Source organism: Hyla sarda, chromosome 8 (genome assembly GCF_029499605.1).
Source record: "Hyla sarda isolate aHylSar1 chromosome 8, aHylSar1.hap1, whole genome shotgun sequence".
Taxonomy (NCBI): Eukaryota; Metazoa; Chordata; class Amphibia; order Anura; family Hylidae; genus Hyla; species Hyla sarda.
Genome location: NC_079196.1, coordinates 206,786,970 through 206,812,566, shown reverse-complemented (window position 1 = coordinate 206,812,566; position 25,597 = coordinate 206,786,970). Strand labels below are relative to the sequence as shown.

Below are 25,597 nucleotides of genomic sequence, written 5' to 3'. Positions count from 1 at the left end.
AGCTGGCACTATCTATAGAGCACAATATTGCTCAGAAATGTTCACCCATATTGGAAAGCTGTATGATTTCCAAATCCTTTCCGACTCCTAGATAGAAGAATCAGCCTCCCCCTCCCGATGAATAAGAAGCCTAAGGGGCAAACGTCTTAGGGTATGTTCACACTGCAGAATTCCGCGAGTGGAATTCCGCACAGTGAATGTTAGCAACAGTGTGAATGGGTCTTCCGCGAGACCCGTTCACACTGCGGAAATTGTTCAGCGCAAAGAAAGAACATGTTCATTCTTTGCGCGGAAGTCCGCGAGCACTGCATAGCCGTCAATGGTTCCATAAATGTTCCATAAATGTCACTTACTTGCTCAACTCTTTTTTCAGGATTGGGGTGTCCATGTCAGAATAGTCCGGTAGGGGGGTGATAGGAACCACGGGAGCGAGCTCTCTTCTGCGCACAATGGAAACTATGGAGAGAGCAGGTGGATTGTTAGTGTCCTATAGGAGTCCGATTCATCAGAGCAAGTGGCCGGGAACAGTGGATCTCTACACGTGTATTCTGATCAGTCCCTCTTATTATAGTGATGCTAGAGCTGTCAATCATAGCTGGGCGGAGGGGTCTGGGAAGGGCTCAGTACAGAGAGTTTTGGGGAACCACAAGGGCAATGAACATTCACCTGATTGACAGAAGCATCATTACACTCCTCTTCTTGTCTTCTAAATAAAGAAAGTGGTCAGAAGTTTTTAGGTCTTAAAACTGCGGAAAGATTCCCGTTAAGGCAGTGTTTCCCAATCAGGGTGCCTCCAGCTATGCAAATCTACAACTCCCAGCATGCCCGGACAGCCTGCGAGTAATAGTCCCCAAGCAGTGTTTTCCTATTAGTGTGTCTCCAGCTATTGCAAAACTACAACTCCCAGCATGCCCGGACAGCCTGCGAGTAATAGTCCCCAAGCAGTGTTTTCCTATTAGTGTGTCTCCAGCTATTGCAAAACTACAACTCCCAGCATGCCCGGACAGCCTGCAAGTAATAGTCCCCAAGCAGTGTTTTCCTATTAGTGTGTCTCCAGCTATTGCAAAACTACAACTCCCAGCATGCCCGGACAGCCTCCGGCTGTCCGGGCAAGCTGGGAGTTGTAGTTTTGCTACAGCTGGCGGCACCCCCGCTGGGAAACACTTGTCCATGGTACATGCTGCCAGATTTATATACTATGTATGTACAAAATCTCTGCTTGCTGTCAGTGGATGGAAATGTGGATCCTTAACATAAGTGGTCTCCAGTCTGCGGATCTCCAGCAGAACTACAACTTCCATCATGCTCTGACAGCTGAATGAATGCTGTAGTTTAGCATCAGTTGGAGCCCCTCAATTTGGGTATTCTTGTACTAGAGCAGTGTTTCCCGACCAGGGTGCCTCCAGCTGTTGAAAAACTACAAATTCCAGCACAGCCTGTGAGTCTGCAATCAAAAGATTGCAAGTAATAGTCTCCAAGACAGTGTTTTCCTAACAGTGTGCCTCCAGCTGTTGCAAAACTACAACTCCCGCCATGCTGGGAGTTGTAGTATTCCAACAACTGGAGACACACTGTGTGGAAAACACTGTCTTATGGGAACAAAAAAATTGTTCAAAAAAAAAAAAGTCAAAAAAGAAAAGTTTATATAAAATGTCCAAACAACTGAAATATAACATTATAAAGATGGTCGATGGCATTAACATAAAAAAAATACCAAATACCAGTATGGCAAATTTTTGGTCACTTCATATACCAGAGAAAAAAATGAATAAAAAACTATCAAAAAGTCCAGCAAAAAATGGTACTGATAAAAACCGATCACGGCGCAAAAAATGAGCATTAACATCGCTGTATATGTAAAAATAACAAAGTTAAAAGAGTCAGAAAAGGACAATTTTAAGCATACTCGTTTTTTAAGCCAAAAAAATGGCATTTTTAGATTTTTAGTAAATTAAAACTAAAATTGGGAATCATTTTAATCGTATGGACCTACAGAACATAGATAGCGTGGTATTTTTACTGAAAAGCACACTGCGTAGAATCAAACCCCTCTCCCAAAAATTGCTTTTTATTTATTTTTTTCTTCTAAAAGGGGAACTCCACTGTATCTAAAGGATAAGGGACAGGGGATAAGATGTTAGATCGTAGGGTTACCGCCACTGGGGACCCCAGCTATCTCCGCTGTGAAGCCCGCCATTCGGTGCACTGAGCGAACTCCACTCCATGCCGGATGACTGGCTGACACGCCCCCTCCATTCACGTCTATTGGAGGAGGTGGGACGGCTATGTACTAGACATAGACATGAATGGAGGGGGCGTGACGTGACATCACGAATGCCACAGCTGCAAGCTTCCATGTTCCGGACGCTGCCGTTACTGGCTTGTAGATGGAGGGGACCCCAGTGGCAGGACCCCCGCGATCTAACACTGACTAATCCCCTATGCTTTGGACAGGGGATAAGATGTTTGCAACGGAGTACCCCTTAAAGGGAAGTCACTTCCAGCCATTGCTCTCTCCCACATGGCTGCACTGCACCATAGAGCAACACAACGATACCGGAGAGTGTGCGGACTATACTATACCAGGCCAGGAGAGTGTGCGGACTATACTATACCAGGCCGGGAGAGTGTGCAGACTATACTATACCAGGCCAGGAGAGTGTACAGACTATACTATACCAGGCCGGGAGAGTGTGCGGACTATACTATACCAGGCCAGGAGAGTGTGCGGACTACACTATACCAGGCCAGGAGAGTGTGCAGACTATACTATACCAGGCCAGGAGAGTGTGCAGACTATACTATACCAGGCCAGGAGAGTGTGCGGACTATACTATACCAGGCCGGGAGAGTGTGCAGACTATACTATACCAGGCCAGGAGAGTGTACAGACTATACTATACCAGGCCGGGAGAGTGTGCAGACTATACTATACCAGGCCAGGAGAGTGTACAGACTATACTATACCAGGCCGGGAGAGTATACAGACTATACTATACCAGGCCGGGAGAGTGTGCAGACTATACTATACCAGGCCAGGAGAGTGTGCGGACTATACTATACCAGGCCAGGAGAGTGTGCGGACTATACTATACCAGGCCGGGAGAGTATACAGACTATACTATACCAGGCCGGGAGAGTGTACAGACTATACTATACCAGGCCAGGAGAGTGTGCGGACTATACTATACCAGGCCAGGAGAGTGTGCGGACTATACTATACCAGGCCGGGAGAGTGTGCAGACTATACTATACCAGGCCAGGAGAGTGTACAGACTATACTATACCAGGCCAGGAGAGTGTGCAGACTATACTATACCAGGCCAGGAGAGTGTGCGGACTATACTATACCAGGCCAGGAGAGTGTGCGGACTATACTATACCAGGCCAGGAGAGTGTGCAGACTATACTATACCAGGCCGGGAGAGTGTACAGACTACACTATACCAGGCCAGGAGAGTGTGCGGACTACACTATACCAGGCCAGGAGAGTGTACAGACTATACTATACCAGGCCAGGAGAGTGTGCGGACTATACTATACCAGGCCGGGAGAGTGTACAGACTATACTATACCAGGCCGGGAGAGTGTGCAGACTATACTATACCAGGCCAGGAGAGTGTGCAGACTATACTATACCAGGCCGGGAGAGTGTACAGACTATACTATACCAGGCCGGGAGAGTGTACAGACTATACTATACCAGGCCGGGAGAGTGTACAGACTATACTATACCAGGCCGGGAGAGTGTGCAGACTATACTATACCAGGCCAGGAGAGTGTGCAGTCTATACTATACCAGGCCAGGAGAGTGTGCAGACTATACTATACCAGGCCGGGAGAGTGTGCAGACTATACTATACCAGGCCAGGAGAGTGTGTGGACTACACTATACCAGGCCAGGAGAGTGTGCAGACTATACTATACCAGGCCGGGAGAGTGTGCAGACTATACTATACCAGGCCAGGAGAGTGTGCGGACTATACTATACCAGGCCAGGAGAGTGTGCAGACTATACTATACCAGGCCGGGAGAGTGTACAGACTATACTATACCAGGCCAGGAGAGTGTGCGGACTATACTATACCAGGCCAGGAGAGTGTGCAGACTATACTATACCAGGCCAGGAGAGTGTGCGGACTATACTATACCAGGCCAGGAGAGTGTGCAGACTATACTATACCAGGCCAGGAGAGTGTGCAGACTATACTATACCAGGCCGGGAGAGTGTACAGACTATACTATACCAGGCCAGGAGAGTGTGCAGACTATACTATACCAGGCCGGGAGAGTGTGCAGACTATACTATACCAGGCCGGGAGAGTGTACAGACTATACTATACCAGGCCAGGAGAGTGTGCGGACTATACTATACCAGGCCGGGAGAGTGTGCAGACTATACTATACCAGGCCAGGAGAGTGTGCAGACTATACTATACCAGGCCAGGAGAGTGTGCGGACTATACTATACCAGGCCAGGAGAGTATGCAGACTATACTATACCAGGCCGGGAGAGTGTGCGGACTACACTATACCAGGTCGGGAGAGTGTACAGACTATACTATACCAGGCCGGGAGAGTGTACAGACTATACTATACCAGGCCAGGAGAGTGTGCAGACTATACTATACCAGGCCGGGAGAGTGTGCAGACTATACTATACCAGGCCGGGAGAGTGTGCAGACTATACTATACCAGGCCAGGAGAGTGTGCAGACTATACTATACCAGGCCGGGAGAGTGTACAGACTATACTATACCAGGCCAGGAGAGTGTGCGGACTATACTATACCAGGCCGGGAGAGTGTGCGGACTATACTATACCAGGCCAGGAGAGTGTGCAGACTATACTATACCAGGCCAGGAGAGTGTGCGGACTATACTATACCAGGCCGGGAGAGTGTGCGGACTATACTATACCAGGCCAGGAGAGTGTGCAGACTATACTATACCAGGCCGGGAGAGTGTACAGACTATACTATACCAGGCAAGGAGAGTGTGCGGACTATACTATACCAGGCCAGGAGAGTGTACAGACTATACTATACCAGGCCGGGAGAGTGTACAGACTATACTATACCAGGCCGGGAGAGTGTGCAGACTATACTATACCAGGCCGGGAGAGTGTGCAGACTATACTATACCAGGCCAGGAGAGTGTGCGGACTATACTATACCAGGCCAGGAGAGTGTGCAGACTATACTATACCAGGCCGGGAGAGTGTACAGACTATACTATACCAGGCCGGGAGAGTGTGCAGACTATACTATACCAGGCCAGGAGAGTGTGCAGACTATACTATACCAGGCCGGGAGAGTGTGCAGACTATACTATACCAGGCCGGGAGAGTGTACAGACTATACTATACCAGGCCAGGAGAGTGTGCGGACTATACTATACCAGGCCGGGAGAGTGTGCAGACTATACTATACCAGGCCGGGAGAGTGTACAGACTATACTATACCAGGCCAGGAGAGTGTGCAGACTATACTATACCAGGCCGGGAGAGTGTGCAGACTATACTATACCAGGCCAGGAGAGTGTGCGGACTATACTATACCAGGCCAGGAGAGTGTGCAGACTATACTATACCAGGCCGGGAGAGTGTGCGGACTATACTATACCAGGCCGGGAGAGTGTGCGGACTATACTATACCAGGCCAGGAGAGTGTGCAGACTATACTATACCAGGCCGGGAGAGTGTGCGGACTATACTATACCAGGCCAGGAGAGTGTGCGGACTATACTATACCAGGCCGGGAGAGTGTGCGGACTATACTATACCAGGCCGGGAGAGTGTGCAGACTATACTATACCAGGCCGGGAGAGTGTGCGGACTATACTATACCAGGCCAGGAGAGTGTGCAGACTATACTATACCAGGCCAGGAGAGTGTGCGGACTATACTATATCAGGCCAGGAGAGTGTGCAGACTATACTATACCAGGCCGGGAGAGTGTGCGGACTATACTATACCAGGCTGGGAGAGTGTGCAGACTATACTATACCAGGCCGGGAGAGTGTGCGGACTATACTATACCAGGCCAGGAGAGTGTGCAGACTATACTATACCAGGCCGGGAGAGTGTGCGGACTATACTATACCAGGCCAGGAGAGTGTGCAGACTATACTATACCAGGCCAGGAGAGTGTGCAGACTATACTATACCAGGCCAGGAGAGTATGCGGACTACACTATACCAGGCCAGGAGAGTATGCGGACTACACTATACTAGGCCAGGAGAGTATGCGGACTACACTATACCAGGCCAGGAGAGTATGCGGACTATACTATACCAGGCCGGGAGAGTGTACAGACTATACTATACCAGGCCAGGAGAGTGTACAGACTATACTATACCAGGCCGGGAGAGTGTGCGGACTATACTATACCAGGCCAGGAGAGTGTGCAGACTATACTATACCAGGCCGGGAGAGTGTGCAGACTATACTATACCAGGCCAGGAGAGTGTGCGGACTATACTATACCAGGCCAGGAGAGTGTGCAGACTATACTATACCAGGCCGGGAGAGTGTGCGGACTATACTATACCAGGCCAGGAGAGTGTGCGGACTATACTATACCAGGCCAGGAGAGTGTGCGGACTATACTATACCAGGCCAGGAGAGTGTGCGGACTATACTATACCAGGCCAGGAGAGTGTACAGACTATACTACACTAGGCTGGGAGAGTGTGCGGACTATACTATACCAGGCCAGGAGAGTGTGCGGACTATACTATACCAGACCAGGAGAGTGTGCAGACTATACTACACTAGGCTGGGAGAGTGTGCGGACTATACTATACCAGGCCTGGAGAGTGTGCGGACTATACTATACCAGACCGGGAGAGTGTGCAGACTATACTATACCAGGCCAGGAGAGTGTGCGGACTATACTATACCAGGCCAGGAGAGTGTGCAGACTTTACTATACCAGGCCGGTAGAGTGTGCAGACTATACTATACCAGGCCGGTAGAGTGTGCAGACTTTACTATACCAGGCCGGTAGAGTGTGCAGCCTATACTATACCAGGTCAGGAGAGTGTGCGGACTATACTATACCAGGCTGGGAGAGTGTGCTGACTATACTATACCAGACCAGGAGAGTGTGCGGACTATACAGACTATACTATACCAGGCCAGGAGAGTGTGCGGACTATACTATACCAGGCCGGGAGAGTGTGCAGACTATACTATACCAGGCTGGAAGAGTGTGCAGTCTATACTATACCAGGCCAGGAGAGTGTGCAGACTATACTATACCAGGCCAGGAGAGTGTGCGGACTATACTATACCAGGCCGGGAGAGTGTGCGGACTATACTATACCAGGCCGGGAGAGTGTGCGGACTATACTATACCAGGCCAGGAGAGTGTGCAGACTATACTATACCAGGCCGGGAGAGTGTGCGGACTATACTATACCAGGCCAGGAGAGTGTGCAGACTATACTATACCAGGCCGGGAGAGTGTGCGGACTATACTATACCAGGCCAGGAGAGTGTGCAGACTATACTACACTAGGCCGGGAGAGTGTGCGGACTATACTATACCAGGCCAGGAGAGTGTGCGGACTATACTATACCAGGCCGGGAGAGTGCGCGGACTACACTATACCAGGCCAGGAGAGTGTGCAGACTACACTATACCAGGCCAGGAGAGTGTGCGGACTATACTATACCAGGCCAGGAGAGTGTGCGGACTATACTACACTAGGCTGGGAGAGTGTGCGGACTATACTATACCAGGCCAGGAGAGTGTGCGGACTATACTATACCAGGCCAGGAGAGTGTGCGGACTATACTATACCAGGCCAGGAGAGTGTGCGGACTATACTATACCAGGCCAGGAGAGTGTGCGGACTATACTATACCAGGCCAGGAGAGTGTGCGGACTATACTATACCAGGCCTGGAGAGTGTGCAGACTATACTATACCAGGCCTGGAGAGTGTGCAGACTATACTAGACCAGGCCAGGAGAGTGTGCGGACTATACTATACCAGGCCAGGAGAGTGTGCGGACTATACTATACCAGGCCAGGAGAGTGTACAGACTATACTATACCAGGCCAGGAGAGTGTGCAGTCTATACTATACCAGGCCAGGAGAGTGTACAGACTATACTATACCAGGCCAGGAGAGTGTGCGGACTATACTATACCAGGCCGGGAGAGTGCGCGGACTACACTATACCAGGCCAGGAGAGTGTGCAGACTACACTATACCAGGCCAGGAGAGTGTGCGGACTATACTATACCAGGCCAGGAGAGTGTGCGGACTATACTACACTAGGCTGGGAGAGTGTGCGGACTATACTATACCAGGCCAGGAGAGTGTGCGGACTATACTATACCAGGCCAGGAGAGTGTGCGGACTATACTATACCAGGCCAGGAGAGTGTGCGGACTATACTATACCAGGCCAGGAGAGTGTGCGGACTATACTATACCAGGCCAGGAGAGTGTGCGGACTATACTATACCAGGCCTGGAGAGTGTGCAGACTATACTATACCAGGCCTGGAGAGTGTGCAGACTATACTAGACCAGGCCAGGAGAGTGTGCGGACTATACTATACCAGGCCAGGAGAGTGTGCGGACTATACTATACCAGGCCAGGAGAGTGTACAGACTATACTATACCAGGCCAGGAGAGTGTACAGACTATACTATACCAGGCCAGGAGAGTGTGCAGTCTATACTATACCAGGCCAGGAGAGTGTACAGACTATACTATACCAGGCCAGGAGAGTGTGCAGACTATACTATACCAGGCCAGGAGAGTGTACGGACTATACTATACCAGGCCAGGAGAGTGTGCGGACTATACTATACCAGGCCAGGAGAGTGTGCAGTCTATACTATACCAGGCCAGGAGAGTGTGTGGACTATACTATACCAGGCTGGGAGAGTGTGCGGACTATACTATACCAGGCCAGGAGAGTGTGCGGACTATACTATACCAGGCCAGGAGAGTGTACAGACTATACTATACCAGGCCAGGAGAGTGTACAGACTATACTATACCAGGCCAGGAGAGTGTGCAGACTATACTATACCAGGCCAGGAGAGTGTACAGACTATACTATACCAGGCCAGGAGAGTGTGCGGACTATACTATACCAGGCCAGGAGAGTGTACAGACTATACTATACCAGGCCAGGAGAGTGTGCGGACTATACTATACCAGGCCAGGAGAGTGTGCGGACTATACTACACCAGGCAAGGAGAGTGTACAGACTATACTATACCAGGCCAGGAGAGTGTGCGGACTATACTATACCAGGCCAGGAGAGTGTGCGGACTATACTATACCAGGTCAGGAGAGTGTGCGGACTATACTATACCAGGCCGGGAGAGTGTGCGGACTATACTATACCAGGCCAGGAGAGTGTGCGGACTACACTATACCAGGCCAGGAGAGAGTGCAGACTATACTATACCAGGCCAGGAGAGTGTGCGGACTATACTATACCAGGTCAGGAGAGTGTGCGGACTATACTATACCAGGCCTGGAGAGTGTGCAGACTATACTAGACCAGGCCAGGAGAGTGTGCAGACTATACTATACCAGGCCAGGAGAGTGTGCGGACTATACTATACCAGGCCAGGAGAGTGTGCAGACTATACTATACCAGGCCGGGAGAGTGTGCAGACTATACTATACCAGGCCAGGAGAGTGTGCAGACTATACTATACCAGGCCAGGAGAGTGTACAGACTATACTATACCAGGCCAGGAGAGTGTGTGGACTATACTATACCAGGCCGGGAGAGTGTACAGACTATACTATACCAGGCCGGGAGAGTGTGCGGACTATACTATACCAGGCCAGGAGAGTGTGCAGACTATACTATACCGGGCCAGGAGAGTGTGCAGACTATACTATACCAGGCCGGTAGAGTGTGCAGACTATACTATACCAGGCCAGGAGAGTGTACAGACTATACTATACCAGGCCAGGAGAGTGTGCGGACTATACTATACCAGGCCAGGAGAGTGTACAGACTATACTATACAAGGCTGGGAGAGTGTGCGGACTATACTATACCAGGCCAGGAGAGTGTGCAGACTATACTATACCAGGCCAGGAGAGTGTGCGGACTATACTATACCAGGCCGGGAGAGTGTGCGGACTATACTATACCAGGCCGGGAGAGTGTGCGGACTATACTATACCAGGCCGGGAGAGTGTGCGGACTACACTATACCAGGCCAGGAGAGAGTGCAGACTATACTATACCAGGCCAGGAAAGTGTGCAGACTATACTATACCAGGCCAGGAGAGTGTGCAGACTATACTATACCAGGCTGGGAGAGTGTGCGGACTATACTATACCAGGCTGGGAGAGTGTGCGGACTATACTATACCAGTCCAGGAGAGTGTGCAGACTATACTATACCAGGCCAGGAGAGTGTGCGGACTATACTATACCAGGCCAGGAGAGTGTGCGGACTATACTATACCAGGTCAGGAGAGTGTGCGGACTAGACTATACTATACAAGGCCAGGAGAGTGTGCGGACTACACTATACCAGGTCAGGAGAGTGTGCGGACTAGACTATACTATACCAGGCCAGGAGAGTGTGCGGACTATACTATACCAAGCCGGGAGAGTGTGCGGACTATACTATACCAGGCCAGGAGAGTGTGCGGACTATACTATACCAGGCCAGGAGAGTGTGCGGACTACACTATACCAGGCCAGGAGAGTGTGCGGACTATACTATACCAGGCCAGGAGAGTGTGCGGACTACACTATACCAGGCCAGGAGAGTGTGCAGACTATACTATACCAGGCCGGGAGAGTGTGCGGACTATACTATACCAGGCCAGGAGAGTGTGCAGACTATACTATACCGGGCCAGGAGAGTGTGCAGACTATACTATACCAGGCCGGTAGAGTGTGCAGACTATACTATACCAGGCCAGGAGAGTGTACAGACTATACTATACCAGGCCAGGAGAGTGTGCGGACTATACTATACCAGGCCAGGAGAGTGTACAGACTATACTATACAAGGCCGGGAGAGTGTGCGGACTATACTATACCAGGCCAGGAGAGTGTGCAGACTATACTATACCAGGCCAGGAGAGTGTGCAGACTATACTATACCAGGCCGGGAGAGTGTGCGGACTATACTATACCAGGCCGGGAGAGTGTGCAGTCTATACTATACCAGGCCAGGAGAGTGTGCAGACTATACTATACCAGGCCAGGAGAGTGTGCAGTCTATACTATACCAGGCCAGGAGAGTGTGCGGACTATACTATACCAGGCCAGGAGAGTGTGCAGACTATACTATACCAGGCCATGAGAGTGTGCAGACTATACTATACCAGGCCGGGAGAGTGTGCAGACTATACTATACCAGGCCAGGAGAGTGTACAGACTATACTATACCAGGCCAGGAGAGTGTGCAGACTATACTATACCAGGCCAGGAGAGTGTGCAGACTATACTATACCAGGCCAGGAGAGTGTACAGACTATACTATACCAGGCCGGGAGAGTGTGCGGACTATACTATACCAGGCCGGGAGAGTGTGCGGACTATACTATACCAGGCCAGGAGAGTGTGCAGACTATACTATACCAGGCCAGGAGAGTGTACAGACTATACTATACCAGTCCAGGAGAGTGTGCAGACTATACTATACCAGGCCAGGAGAGTGTGCAGACTATACTATACCAGGCCAGGAGAGTGTACAGACTATACTATACCAGGCCGGGAGAGTGTGCAGACTATACTATACCAGGCCGGGAGAGTGTGCGGACTATACTATACCAGGCCGGGAGAGTGTGCAGACTATACTATACCAGGCCAGGAGAGTGTGCAGACTATACTATACCAGGCCAGGAGAGTGTGCAGACTATACTATACCAGGCCAGGAGAGTGTGCAGACTATACTATACCAGGCCGGGAGAGTGTGCGGACTATACTATACCAGGCCGGGAGAGTGTGCAGTCTATACTATACCAGGCCGGTAGAGTGTGCAGACTATACTATACCAGGCCAGGAGAGTGTACAGACTATACTATACCAGGCCAGGAGAGTGTGCGGACTATACTATACCAGGCCAGGAGAGTGTACGGACTATACTATACAAGGCCGGGAGAGTGTGCGGACTATACTATACCAGGCCGGGAGAGTGTGCAGTCTATACTATACCAGGCCAGGAGAGTGTGCAGACTATACTATACCAGGCCAGGAGAGTGTGCAGTCTATACTATACCAAGCCAGGAGAGTGTACAGACTATACTATACCAGGCCAGGAGAGTGTGCGGACTATACTATACCAGGCCTGGAGAGTGCGCGGACTACACTATACCAGGCCAGGAGAGTGTACAGACTATACTATACCAGGCCAGGAGAGTGTGCAGACTATACTATACCAGGCCAGGAGAGTGTACAGACTATACTATACCAGGCCAGGAGAGTGTGTGGACTATACTATACCAGGCCGGGAGAGTGTGCGGACTATACTATACCAGGCCAGGAGAGTGTGCGGACTATACTATACCAGGCCAGGAGAGTGTACAGACTATACTATACCAGGCCGGGAGAGTGTGCAGTCTATACTATACCAGGCCAGGAGAGTGTGTGGACTATACTATACCAGGCTGGGAGAGTGTGCGGACTATACTATACCAGGCCAGGAGAGTGTGCGGACTATACTATACCAGGCCAGGAGAGTGTACAGACTATACTATACCAGGCCAGGAGAGTGTACAGACTATACTATACCAGGCCGGGAGAGTGTGTGGACTATACTATACCAGGCCAGGAGAGTGTGTGGACTATACTATACCAGGCCAGGAGAGTGTGTGGACTATACTATACCAGGCCAGGAGAGTGTACAGACTATACTATACCATGCCAGGAGAGTGTACAGACTATACTATACCATGCCAGGAGAGTGTACAGACTATACTATACCAGGCCGGGAGAGTGTGCGGACTATACTATACCAGGCCGGGAGAGTGTACAGACTATACTATACCAGGCCAGGAGAGTGTGCAGACTATACTATACCATGCCAGGAGAGTGTGCGGACTACACTATACCAGGTCGGGAGAGTGTACAGACTATACTATACCAGGCCAGGAGAGTGTACAGACTATACTATACCAGGCCAGGAGAGTGTGCAGACTATACTATACCATGCCAGGAGAGTGTGCAGACTATACTATACCAGGCCAGGAGAGTGTACAGACTATACTATACCAGGCCAGGAGAGTGTGCAGACTATACTATACCAGGCCAGGAGAGTGTGCGGACTATACTATACCAGGCCAGGAGAGTGTGCAGACTATACTATACCAGGCCAGGAGAGTGTGCGGACTATACTATACCAGGCCAGGAGAGTGTGCAGACTATACTATACCAGGCCAGGAGAGTGTGCAGACTATACTATACCAGGCCAGGAGAGTGTGCAGACTATACTATACCAGGCCAGGAGAGTGTACAGACTATACTATACCAGGCTGGGAGAGTGTGCGGACTATACTATACCAGGCCAGGAGAGTGTGCAGACTATACTATACCAGGCTGGGAGAGTGTGCGGACTATACTATACCAGGCTGGGAGAGTGTGCGGACTATACTATACCAGGCCGGGAGAGTGTGCGGACTATACTATACCAGGCCAGGAGAGTGTGCAGACTATACTATACCAGGCCAGGAGAGTGTACAGACTATACTATACCAGGCCAGGAGAGTGTGCAGACTATACTATACCAGGCCAGGAGAGTGTGCAGACTATACTATACCAGGCCAGGAGAGTGTGTGGACTATACTATACCAGGCCGGGAGAGTGTGTGGACTATACTATACCAGGCTGGGAGAGTGTGTGGACTATACTATACCAGGCTGGGAGAGTGTGTGGACTATACTATACCAGGCCGGGAGAGTGTGTGGACTATACTATACCAGGCTGGGAGAGTGTGTGGACTATACTATACCAGGCTGGGAGAGTGTGTGGACTATACTATACCAGGCTGGGAGAGTGTGTGGACTATACTATACCAGGCCAGGAGAGTGTGTGGACTATACTATACCAGGCCAGGAGAGTGTGCAGACTATACTATACCAGGCCAGGAGAGTGTGCGGACTATACTATACCAGGCCAGGAGAGTGTGCGGACTATACTATACCAGGCCAGGAGAGTGTACAGACTATACTATACCATGCCAGGAGAGTGTACAGACTATACTATACCATGCCAGGAGAGTGTACAGACTATACTATACCAGGCCGGGAGAGTGTGCGGACTATACTATACCAGGCCGGGAGAGTGTACAGACTATACTATACCAGGCCAGGAGAGTGTACAGACTATACTATACCAGGCCAGGAGAGTGTGCAGACTATACTATACCAGGCCAGGAGAGTGTGCAGACTATACTATACCAGGCCAGGAGAGTGTACAGACTATACTATACCAGGCCAGGAGAGTGTGCAGACTATACTATACCAGGCCAGGAGAGTGTGCAGACTACACTATACCAGGCCAGGAGAGTGTGCAGACTATACTATACCAGGCCAGGAGAGTGTGCAGACTACACTATACCAGGCCAGGAGAGTGTGCAGACTATACTATACCAGGCCAGGAGAGTGTGCAGACTATACTATACCAGGCCAGGAGAGTGTGCGGACTATACTATACCAGGCCAGGAGAGTGTGCAGACTATACTATACCAGGCCGGGAGAGTGTGCAGACTATACTATACCAGGCCAGGAGAGTGTGCAGACTATACTATACCAGGCTGGGAGAGTGTGCGGACTATACTATACCAGGCCAGGAGAGTGTGCAGACTATACTATAGCAGGCCAGGAGAGTGTGCAGACTATACTATAGCAGGCCAGGAGAGTGTGCAGACTATACTATACCAGGCCGGGAGAGTGTGCAGACTATACTATACCAGGCCAGGAGAGTGTGCAGACTATACTATACCAGGCCAGGAGAGTGTGCGGACTATACTATACCAGGCCAGGAGAGTGTGCAGACTATACTATACCAGGCCGGGAGAGTGTGCAGACTATACTATACCAGGCCAGGAGAGTGTGCAGACTATACTATACCAGGCCAGGAGAGTGTGCAGACTATACTATACCAGGCTGGGAGAGTGTGCGGACTATACTATACCAGGCCGGGAGAGTGTGCGGACTATACTATACCAGGCCAGGAGAGTGTGCAGACTATACTATACCAGGCCAGGAGAGTGTACAGACTATACTATACCAGGCCAGGAGAGTGTGCGGACTATACTATACCAGGCCGGGAGAGTGTGCGGACTATACTATACCAGGCCAGGAGAGTGTACAGACTATACTATACCAGGCCAGGAGAGTGTGCAGACTATACTATACCAGGCACAGGAAATGCGGAGGAGGAATTAAGCTCATTACTCCACATTTCACATCCAATTCCCTCCATTTTACGTTCAATCAATGAACATGAAATTGGGGGATTTTACCATTGTTTATTTTATCGCAGTAGCAATATTTAGTTCCGTCATCGCAATTGCACATTTTCCCCCAAATCGTGCAGTCTTAATAAAGGGGATATTATATTACCATTTACCACTAATGACTGAAGTGCACGGCCGTGTGGATACATTGAGTGACTTACCTGGAGTCTTCAGCTCTTTCTGCACCTCTGGGACTTTCTTCAGTCTCTGAGATAGAGGGAGGACAGCAGGCAGCTCAGGGTTATCATCCTCCCAGTCCTCCCATAACCTGGAGCTCAGGTAACTCTGATGACTTCCCTGGGAGACTCGGGCTTGCGGAGAATCCTTAATACTCGTGGGTGTTGTGCTTTTTGTTGGTGAAGGACTGTAAGGTTTACGATACAAAGATTTGCTCGGAGTCCCAACCGGAGTGCTGGGAGCAGATAGGGAATACGACCTTTTTGGAGTCTTCTCCATGTTGCTCCAGAAATCGTCTTCCATGGGGATAGGAGGTTCGTCGTAGTTAAACTGAAAGCTAACATTACTGATGTCGGCCTGGGGCTCCGCTGAAGGGGCCTCATCCTCACTGTCATTTACCTCAAACACCGAGCTACTAGCAATGGATATTGGTGGTGAAGAAGGAGCTTTGCTACATACACTAGACTGTGTCTTGCGTCCTGTCTCAAGCTTTTTTTGGGTGGAGGGGTGCAATGACTGAGGAGTTCTCGGTGACTTTGGAGACATCGAAGGGAGGGATACTGGGCTTGCCTGAGTCTGGGACATTAAACTTTGGAAAGAAACATCAAGGTTTCTGGATGTTTGAGATGAATGTGACATCTTCTGTGACTTTGGAAGTGAAGGAGATGCATGGGTCATCTTCGGTGACTTTGGAGATGACGAAGATAAATGGGACATCTTCGGTGACACTGAATATGCAGGCGATAAAGGGGACATCTTCGGTGACTTTGGAGGTGAAGGAGATGCATGGGTCATCCTCGCTGACTTTGGAGATGACGAAGATAAATGGGACATCTTCGGTGACACTGAATATGCAGGCGATAAAGGGGACATCTTCGGTGACTTTGGAGGTGAAGGAGATGCATGGGTCATCCTCGCTGACTTTGGAGATGACGAAGATAAATGTGACATCTTCGGTGACACTGAATATGCAGGCGATAAAGGGGTCATCCTCGGTGACTTTGGAGATGACGAAGATAAATGTGACATCTTCGGTGACACTGAATATGCAGGCGATAAAGGGGTCATCCTCGGTGACTTTGGAGATGACGAAGATAAATGGGACATCTTCGGTGACACTGAATATGCAGGCGATAAAGGGGACATCTTCGGTGACTTTGGAGGTGACGAATATAAATGGGATATCTGTGACTTTGGAGGTGACATAGATGCATGGCATGTCTTGTGTGAGTCTGGAGGAGACAGAGTTGCATGGGATGTCTTCTGTGAGTTTGTAGTTGATAGAGCTGAGAATGACTTCTTTTGTATGTCTGGAGGAGACAGAGTTGTACTGGAGGTCTTTTGTGCTTTTTGAGGTGACTGAGCTGCATTCAACGTCTTCTGTAAGTCTGGAGGAGAAGGATGGGATGTTTTCTGAGGGGACTGAGGTAAACATGATGTCTGTAGAAAGGAAATCTTTGAGCTTGTTGACTGGGGCAAGGGTGTAGCGGGCACCAACCAAGACATCTCTGAGCCACTGGTTATTTCCAGATGGGAGAACTCTTCACTGCTCCTCTTGTGAGTGAAGCTACTTGGAGACTCTTTAATGGCCTTAGATATATCAGACTTGTCGGAGTGTCGACTTCTGGTTGGTGCTGCAGCCTGATCACTGGACTCCATCTCTTCATCTGATGACAAGATCAGAATGATGTGTCCATCTTGAGTTGGGGCTTTGGGAGAAGTATCTTTGCTGTCCTGAGTCGGTGTACTGTGATTGGATTCTTTGAAGCTGGAACGTAGAGATGTTCCATGTTCAGAGATGTATGATGGTCGCTCTAAAAGCGAATGTGTTTGTGGCTGGATGTCAGTAGACCCAAGTTCAGGAAGAGTAGGACACGGCATGGCAGTGGGTGAGCTGGTAAGTATGGGCTGCTGATCTTGAGGGCTAGCTGGATTAATTTGGGACTTACTTTCATTGATACCTGAAGGTTCCCCATATTCACCACAAGTTTGTGAGAACATGCGGTCATAACTATCATTGAGGGGTGGAGGACTATGGAGAGCAAACAGATCGGCCTCAGGGTCTTCATCTCTGTTCGGGGAGATCAGAGAGATAACAGGGATGGGAGACTCAGCAGCTGAAGTATTATGTGATGTAAGGACTTGTTTTGCTGGAGAACCATCTGCAACCTTAAGTTTAGGGGACTTGACAGGAGCGATAGAGTTAGAAGATGATGGCGGACTTCTGAGCTGGGCAGAAGAAGCTACAGGAAGAGACAGGGAATATTCAGGGCTGTTGGACAGAAGGCAGGCACGTGATTTTGTGGGAGAAGAGTCCATGTCTGTTGGGATAGAAGACACTTTAGGTGGAGTCGTCTGTATAACATCCATTTCTTCCTTTTCTTCTAAACTGAGACTTCTGGATCTGAGAAAATTGTCTACAGATTTGTTTTGATGTCCAACCTCCTGTTCACATTCATCTTCACAGTCTTGTTCTGCGAATATCTTACGCTGAGTAAAAGCAAATTCATAGATCTCCTCCAGCTCTCCCTCTCCTACACCTCCACCGTCCAGCTTGTCCTCATCTTCTGCCTCTACACGTACGTCTTCACAGATGTCCTCACCTTCATCCACCCACATGGACTTCAGTAACTCCTGGAAAGTCTCTGCTCGTTCTCCTCCATCATCACCCTCCTCTTCTGTGGATATCTCACCACTGTGTGTCCCAGAAACTAGAAGTTCACAGGTGTCTATGAGACTTTTTACACCAAACCTAGAAAAAAGCCAAACTCTATATAACAAGCGTCCTCAAAAAAAGAGAAATAACACAAAATCAGAAGTGTACGTTCACTCTATGGGATTTAATTGCATGAACCTAAACATAGGTGTGAATAGGTGTTCAGCTGACCCATCAACACTGCAGAGTTTCAGCAGAGGAAATGTATACACTGTCAGAATTAATTTGTTCATTCCTTCAGTGTAATTCTACGGAATTTTGTGCTGAGATTCCGTAGTGTGAACATACACTCAGGGCGCATTAACATTAGAACTGTGCACAGATATGTTGGTTGTCTGTCAAAATGGGATGCTAATTTATATATATATATATATATATATATATAAATATGCACGGACAGGCAGGTGCCCCATTTACTTCAATGTTCCAAAGGGAGCCAGCTAGTAGTAACTAGGTTTGGGTATATTTTTACACAGTCCCTTAAGCCCAATTTGATTGTATACCTTTGGAAACTGACCCAAACATGGTCATTACTACATTTTGGCCCACTGAAGTAAATTGGGCCTTCCTGTGCACGGATATGTTGGCATTCTATTCTGACAGGATATCAATATATGTATGTGGCTGAGAAAAGACAACAGTAATGTGAAAATCAAGTGAAGACAAAGATTACAATATACCATTCTGCTTCCTACAGCCACCACCAGGGGGAGCACAGAAGCATATACTACATTTAGTATTAATTGAAAACAAAAATTAAAGGGGTTATCTAGGAAAAAACTTTTTTTTTTATATATATATCAACTGGCTCCAGAAAGTCAAACAGATTTTAAATTACTTCCATTAAAAAATCTTAATCCTTTCAGTACTTATGAGCTGCTGAAGTTGAGTTGTTCTTTTCTGTCTAAGTGCTCTCTGATGACACGTGTCTCGGGAACCGCCCAGTTTAGAAGCAAATCCCCATAGCAAACCTCTTCTACTCTGTGCAGTTCCCGAGACAAGCAGAGATGTCAGCAGAGAGCACTGTTGCCAGATAGAAAAGAACAACTCAACTTGAGCAGCTGATATTTATTGGATGGATTAAGATTTTTTAATATAAGTAATTTACAAATCTGTTTAACTTTCTGGAGCCAGTTGATATATAAAAAAAAGTTTTTAAAGTGAAGACAAAGATTGCAATATACTGTTCTGCTTCCTACAGCCACCACCAGGGGGAGCATTGATGCATATACTACATTTAGTATAAATTGAAAACAAAAATAAAATACTTATTTATATCCTTGAATTCAGCTGTTCCCCAGGCCCCATTTAAAGGGGTACTCCGCCCCTAGACATCTTATCCCCTATCCAAAGGATAGGGGATAAGATGTCAGATTGCCGGGGTCCCACTGCTGGGCACCCCCGGGATCGCCGCTGCGGCACCACACTATCATTACAGCACAGAGCGAGTTCGCTCTGTGCGTAATGACGGACAATACAGCGGCCGGAGCATCGTTACGTCATGGCTCCGCCTCTCGTGATGTCACGGCGCCCCCCCCCCCCTCAATACAAGTCTATGGGAGGGGGCGTGGTGGTCGTCCCGCCCCCTGCCATAGACTTGCATTAAGCGGACGGGCCGTGATGTCACGAGGGGCGGAGCCATGACATCACCCTGCTCCGTCCCCTGTATCGCCCGTCATTATGCACAGAGCGAACTCGCTCTGTGCAGTAATGATGGCACGGTGCCGCAGTGGCGACCCCGGGGCTCCCCAGCAGCAGGACCGCGGCGATCTGACATCTTATCCCCTATCCTTTGGATTGGGGATAAGATGTCTAGGGACGGAGTACCCATTTAACTCTATGGAAAGGACCAAATGCTTGTCTTACTCTCTGCCTGAGACAAGACTTGGATCCCCTCAGGATTGTCAATTTTGGACGTTCCAATGGTTAAACCCTAAATAACGTACTTAGTTAGATCATCAAGTTATAGGGGAAGATTTATCAAAACCTGGGCAGAGGAAGAGCTGACCAGTTGTCTTTAACAACCAATCAGATCACTTCTTTCATTTTTGAAAAGGTCTCTGAGAAAGGAAAGAAGAGATCTGATTGGTTGCTACGGGCAACTGGTCAACTTTTCCTCTGGACAGGTTTTGATAAATCTCCCCCCATAATCATAGTAAATAAAAGGGGGCTAACATTGGACAATTTCATTACCCTTACATTCTGCAACTTGAGATGACAGGATTGGCTGATCCATCTCTGGCGAAAGAACTGTCTTTTTTTTTAGACTTGGTATGTGATGCCGTCACAACAGAGAGGACAGGCTGTGCCAGATACTGGGTGTTCCTGGATCAGAACCCTTAGTTCCATTTGTTGCACTGTATTCAATGTTCTCTCAACATTAACATCTAAAAATACTTATATCGCATTATTTGCCTCCACTGAAATGAGCCGTTATCCAGCAAGTGTCTCAGCCAACACACTTGACTAATGTCTAAAGCAGTGTTTCCCAACCAGGGTGCCTCCAGCTGTTGCAAAACTACAACTCCCAGCATGCCCGGACAGCCAAAGGCTGTCCGGGCATGCTGGGAGTTGTAGTTTTACAATAGCTGGAGGTGTCCTGGTTGGAAAACAGTAATCTAATGTATATGACGGACTCCTGACTCCACCAGGAAATGATGTATGTATATAAGCAGCTTATTGCCCTCTCCCCATTCAGAACATACGAACGCTCTTCAGAACCAAGCATGCAGGTGTATGGGGGAAGGAATAGTTGTGCATTGAACAAGTATTCAGCCAACAGCTATCTATGTATGGCCAGCTTTACCCTACAAAATATGCCCATGTCACCGGCTGGTGATGCAAAATATTTACACAAGAGGATATGAATAGAATGCATCCTCTACAGCAGTGGTCTTCAACCTGCGGACCTCCAGATGTTGAAAACGTACAACTCCCAGCATGCCTGGACAGCAAACGGCTGTCCAGGCATGCTGGGAGTAGTAGTTTTGCAACATCTGGAGGTCTGCAGGTTGGAGACCACTGCTCTTCTTTATGACACATAAACTCAGCGTACATACCTGCGGGCCAGCTCACTAACATGAGTCAGGCAGTGACCTGGTATGTCAGCCGCGGCAGAATATAAAAATCGGAGAAAACACAGGGCAGCCTCGGCAGACACATCATTCAGTAAGAGACGTCGGACCCGTCCCATGCCAGATTCATCTACCCAGAAACCTTCAGAGTGGATCTAGGGGAAAAAAAAATAATAATGATAATATTATATTAAAGGATACCTTTCATCCAAAATTTTTTTGATATATTAGAGATTAATGTATGCAAAAAAACTTTCCAATTGCCTGTTATTAAAAAATATGCTTCTTTCTATTTAATTTTCCACTTTGAAAAAATGACAACTAGAGGTCTCCCTACCACTCCTGGCCGCAAGCCCTTTTTATAGATTTCAGACTTGTGCTGGAGTCCTAAATCTCAGACTGCAGCCGGGACACAGACAAGCTCAGCTGGCAGCTCTGAATCTTCTCCTCTCTGTTTACAGCTGCATGTGCAAAGAGAAGAAAGATCGGAGCTCAGATAGTAAAATGAATGAGGGCATGCAGTAAGGTAGAGTTAGGAGTATGCCCTGCTGTGCTATGAGCACAGTGCTGGCTCCTGCCAGTCTGATTCACAGGCAGGGAGCAGTGCTGAGCTTGTCTGTGTCCCGGCTGCAGTCTGAGATTTAGGACTCCAGCATGAGCCTGAAATCTATAAAAAGGGCTTACGGCCAGGGCTGGTAGGGAGACCTCTAGTAATCATTTTTTCAAAGTGTAAATTAAACAGAAAGAAGCATATTTTTTTATAACATGCAATTGGAAAGTTATTCTGCATACATTAATCTATAATATATCAAAAGTTTTTTTTGATGAAAGGTACCCTTTAAACTTCATTCTTCGTATTATTATTGGTGTGGAGGTTATATGTTGGTACGCCCAAGGTGTTTGTAGGTGTATAATAAGCCATCATTGTAAAATAAAAAGCGAACTCCTTTTCATACTTACAGCTTCAACCAGCAGAGGGCAGCGCGCATACAGCACAAACATATGTGCGCTGAACACCTCCCCGCAGTCAGTTTGCAGCTGGGCATCGCTCAGATGGGGGTTATTCACCATCTCCATGAAATCTGCTGATAGGGCAAGCAGTGGGACCTGAAAAAATAAGATTGGGCACTATAAGTAACACAAAGATAAATAGGTAACAATAGGGTTACTATAAGATATCATACAATACCTTGGGTACCTTGTTATCAGGTGCACAGCTCTTATTTGTGGTCTTTTTCTCTCGTGCCGGCATGAATCCGCTGGATGCGATAGTGACTGGTGACTCTCGTCCTGCAGGAGGATAAATGATACTTGTAGACCAATGTTTCCCAACCAGTGTGCCTCCAGCTGTTGCAAAACTTCAACTCCCTGCATGCCCGGACAGCCAACGGCTGTCCGGGCATGCAGGGAGTTGTAGTTTTGCAACAGCTGGAGGCACACTGGTTGGGAAACCCTGTTGCAGTTGGTAAATAAAGGGCATTTTTCACTTCTTACCTGTCCGGTGACTAACACTGCCAGCTCCGCCGTTCCATTGAGTCAGCGTGATGCCCTCTCCTGCCAGTTCAGCCAGGTCCAGCAATACCTTCTGACTGTCGGATAGCGGAGGTTTATCCTCCCATGACACCCGCTGGGGATCCTTCCTTGCAGCAGTCTGCATTTTCGGATTACCTGGATGCAATATTGATGTATTCGCACGTGACTGTGAACTATGCAGTTTCTAAAATAAAACAAAAAGGTTACATATACTTTCCAGTGCTAAAACTGCATCCATAGGGTCTGCATGAGGATGTATGGCTCGTACCTTCACAGGAGACGTCCATGGGGTTATTGGGGGGTTCAGCTCAGCTGTATAATAGCTTAGGGTGTCTCTCTGTTCCATCATATTACTGATATCCCACAGCCCGCATCTTTTCCCTTCCCGCAGTCTCCAGCTCTCCCGCTCTTCTTCCCCCACTGACCAGAAATGGCTTGGGGGCAGTGTCATGACCCTGTTCTCCACAGCTTCCTCAGTCAGTAGCATAGACAGATTCCTCTGTAATTTCTCCCCAGTCTCCTCGGGGGCCTGGACCAGCAGTAGCGGGGTGGGTTTATCCTTCTGCTTTCGTCGACTTTTCTTTTCTAAAGCAAAAAAAATATAATAATAATTTTAATGGAACAGAGGAGCAGCCAGTAGAGCCATATTAAAGGGGTTATCCAGGATTAGAAAAACATGGCTGCTTTATAAAAAAAATAAAATTAAAAAATAATAAAATAAAGCACGACCCCTGTCAACAGGCTGTGTGTGGCATTACACTTTGGCACCATTCACTTTAATGGAACTGAGCTGCAATACCACACACAAACTGAGAATAAAGGTGGTGCTGTTTTTGGAAAATAACAGCTATGTTTCTAATTCCGGTGTGAGGTGCAGAACTGCATCCTATGCAGTTCTGCGTTCGCTCCTCCCCCAGCCGTCCGAGGATAGCTGAAGATATAGTGAGGGGGGGGGGGGGAGGAAGAGCAGGTCAGGACGCAACTCTGCACCTCCCTCGGCTCCGCTCCTGTCAGTGGTCATTGTGTAGTTCATGACGGGGAATGTAGCTATGCACAGTAGTGTTCATATACACGTTCGTCAGACATGAACTACACGATGACCGCTGACAGGAGCGGAGCCGAGGGAGGTGCAGAGTTGTGTCCTGAACTGCTCTTCCTTCCCATTCCCCCCCCCCCCCCCCCCTCACTATATCTTCAGCTATCCTCGGACCGCTAACAGGAGCGGAGCCGAGGGAGGTGCAGAGTTGTGTCCTGACCTGCTCTTCCCCCCCCCCCCTCCCCTCACTATATCTTCGGCTATCCTCGGACCGCTGACAGGAGCGGAGCTGAGGAAGCTGTGTACGGGGCTGAGGGAAGTGCAGAGATGCGTCCTGCCCTGCCTTCCCCTCCCCTCGCTATATCTTCAGCAATCTCCAGACAGCTGAAGGGAGAAGCGAACGCAGAACTGCATAGGACACAGTCCTGCACCTCACACCGGATAACCTCTATTGAAGGATAAGTATCATGAACAAAAACTTATCCCCGATCTGAAGGATACGGGATACGTTTTAGATAGCGGGAGGGTCAGAGCGCTGGGGCCCCCGCAATCTCCTGTATGGAGCCCTGGCTCTCCTTCACAGCGGCGCATCACGACCCCCGCCCGAAGCGGGGGATGCCACACCCCGTCCATATAGCTCTATGGGCGAGCCGTTTGGCAATCTTCGGCTCTCTTATAGAACTATATAGCGGAGGTCGTGACGTGCTCCTGCGCTATAGAACCGAGGCTCCAAACAGGAGATTGAGGGGGCCCCCAGCTCTCAGACCCCCCGCAATCTAAAACTTATCCCCTATCCTTCGGATAGGGGATACGTTTTTGTTCATGATACTTTAATGTGACCATACACATCAGATTCATGTTGGTCTACCCTATTGATGTCAGCTGGCTAACCATCTCAGGAGGCGTTTCCTAACCAGTGTGCCTCCAGCTGTTAAAAAACTAGATCTCTTAAAACTCGCCGCATGCCTGGACAGCCAAAGGCTTTCTGGGCATGCTGGGAGTTGTAGTTGCGCAACAGCTGTAGGCACCCTGTTTGGGAAACAATATCCCAGATCATACCCCCTATACAAGTGTTTCCCAATCAGGGTGCCTCCAGCTGTTGCAAAACCTCAAACTTTTGTTCTCAGGGGAGATAAGCCCTGCCAGGTCAGTCTGGTGGCAGCTTATACCCCTCTCCCCATTCAAAACTCATGCACAATCGAATAAGCTGAGAGTGCAGGTGTAAGATTGGATAAGAAGGTATGGTTATTCTAAGTAATAGCCCCTCTTCTCCTTCTAGAAAAGCTTTGTTACGTCCAAACTATCAGAGCTGAAGAGACAATAGTGTCATGCCTGCCTCAGTACCTCGCGCAGGCAATTCCGGAGGGGGATGACCCCCAGCTGCATTCTGTGCCTTCTTGTCCTCCTGCATAGAACGAGATAACGCCATAGCAACCATCAAATCCTCCATCTCAGCACCAGTCTCTGCCGTTTTCCTCTTCTTGGCTGGTCCCTTCTGTTTTGGTACCCCCTTCCTCTTCCCATTGATGATCCTGTAAAGATGGCGTATGGGAACTTTAAATATGGATTCTTGACAATGAAGTGTCGGCC

At 48.7% G+C, this 25,597-nt stretch overlaps 1 protein-coding gene across 1 annotated transcript in view; it reads right to left on the bottom strand.

Moving 5' to 3' along the window:
* The window catches only part of SLX4 (SLX4 structure-specific endonuclease subunit), a 51,042-nt gene that overhangs the window by 9,456 nt on the left and 15,989 nt on the right, over positions 1–25,597 (bottom strand). The window contains exons 6-14 of the mRNA XM_056536039.1: positions 25,352–25,539; positions 23,240–23,556; positions 22,933–23,155; positions 22,637–22,728; positions 22,399–22,545; positions 21,424–21,593; positions 16,835–18,400; positions 15,633–16,486; positions 354–456 (exon numbers count right to left, since the gene is read on the bottom strand). Of these exons, the coding sequence (XP_056392014.1) occupies positions 354–456; positions 15,633–16,486; positions 16,835–18,400; positions 21,424–21,593; positions 22,399–22,545; positions 22,637–22,728; positions 22,933–23,155; positions 23,240–23,556; positions 25,352–25,539 (3,660 nt within the window). The remainder of the gene's footprint in view (positions 1–353; positions 457–15,632; positions 16,487–16,834; positions 18,401–21,423; positions 21,594–22,398; positions 22,546–22,636; positions 22,729–22,932; positions 23,156–23,239; positions 23,557–25,351; positions 25,540–25,597) is intronic.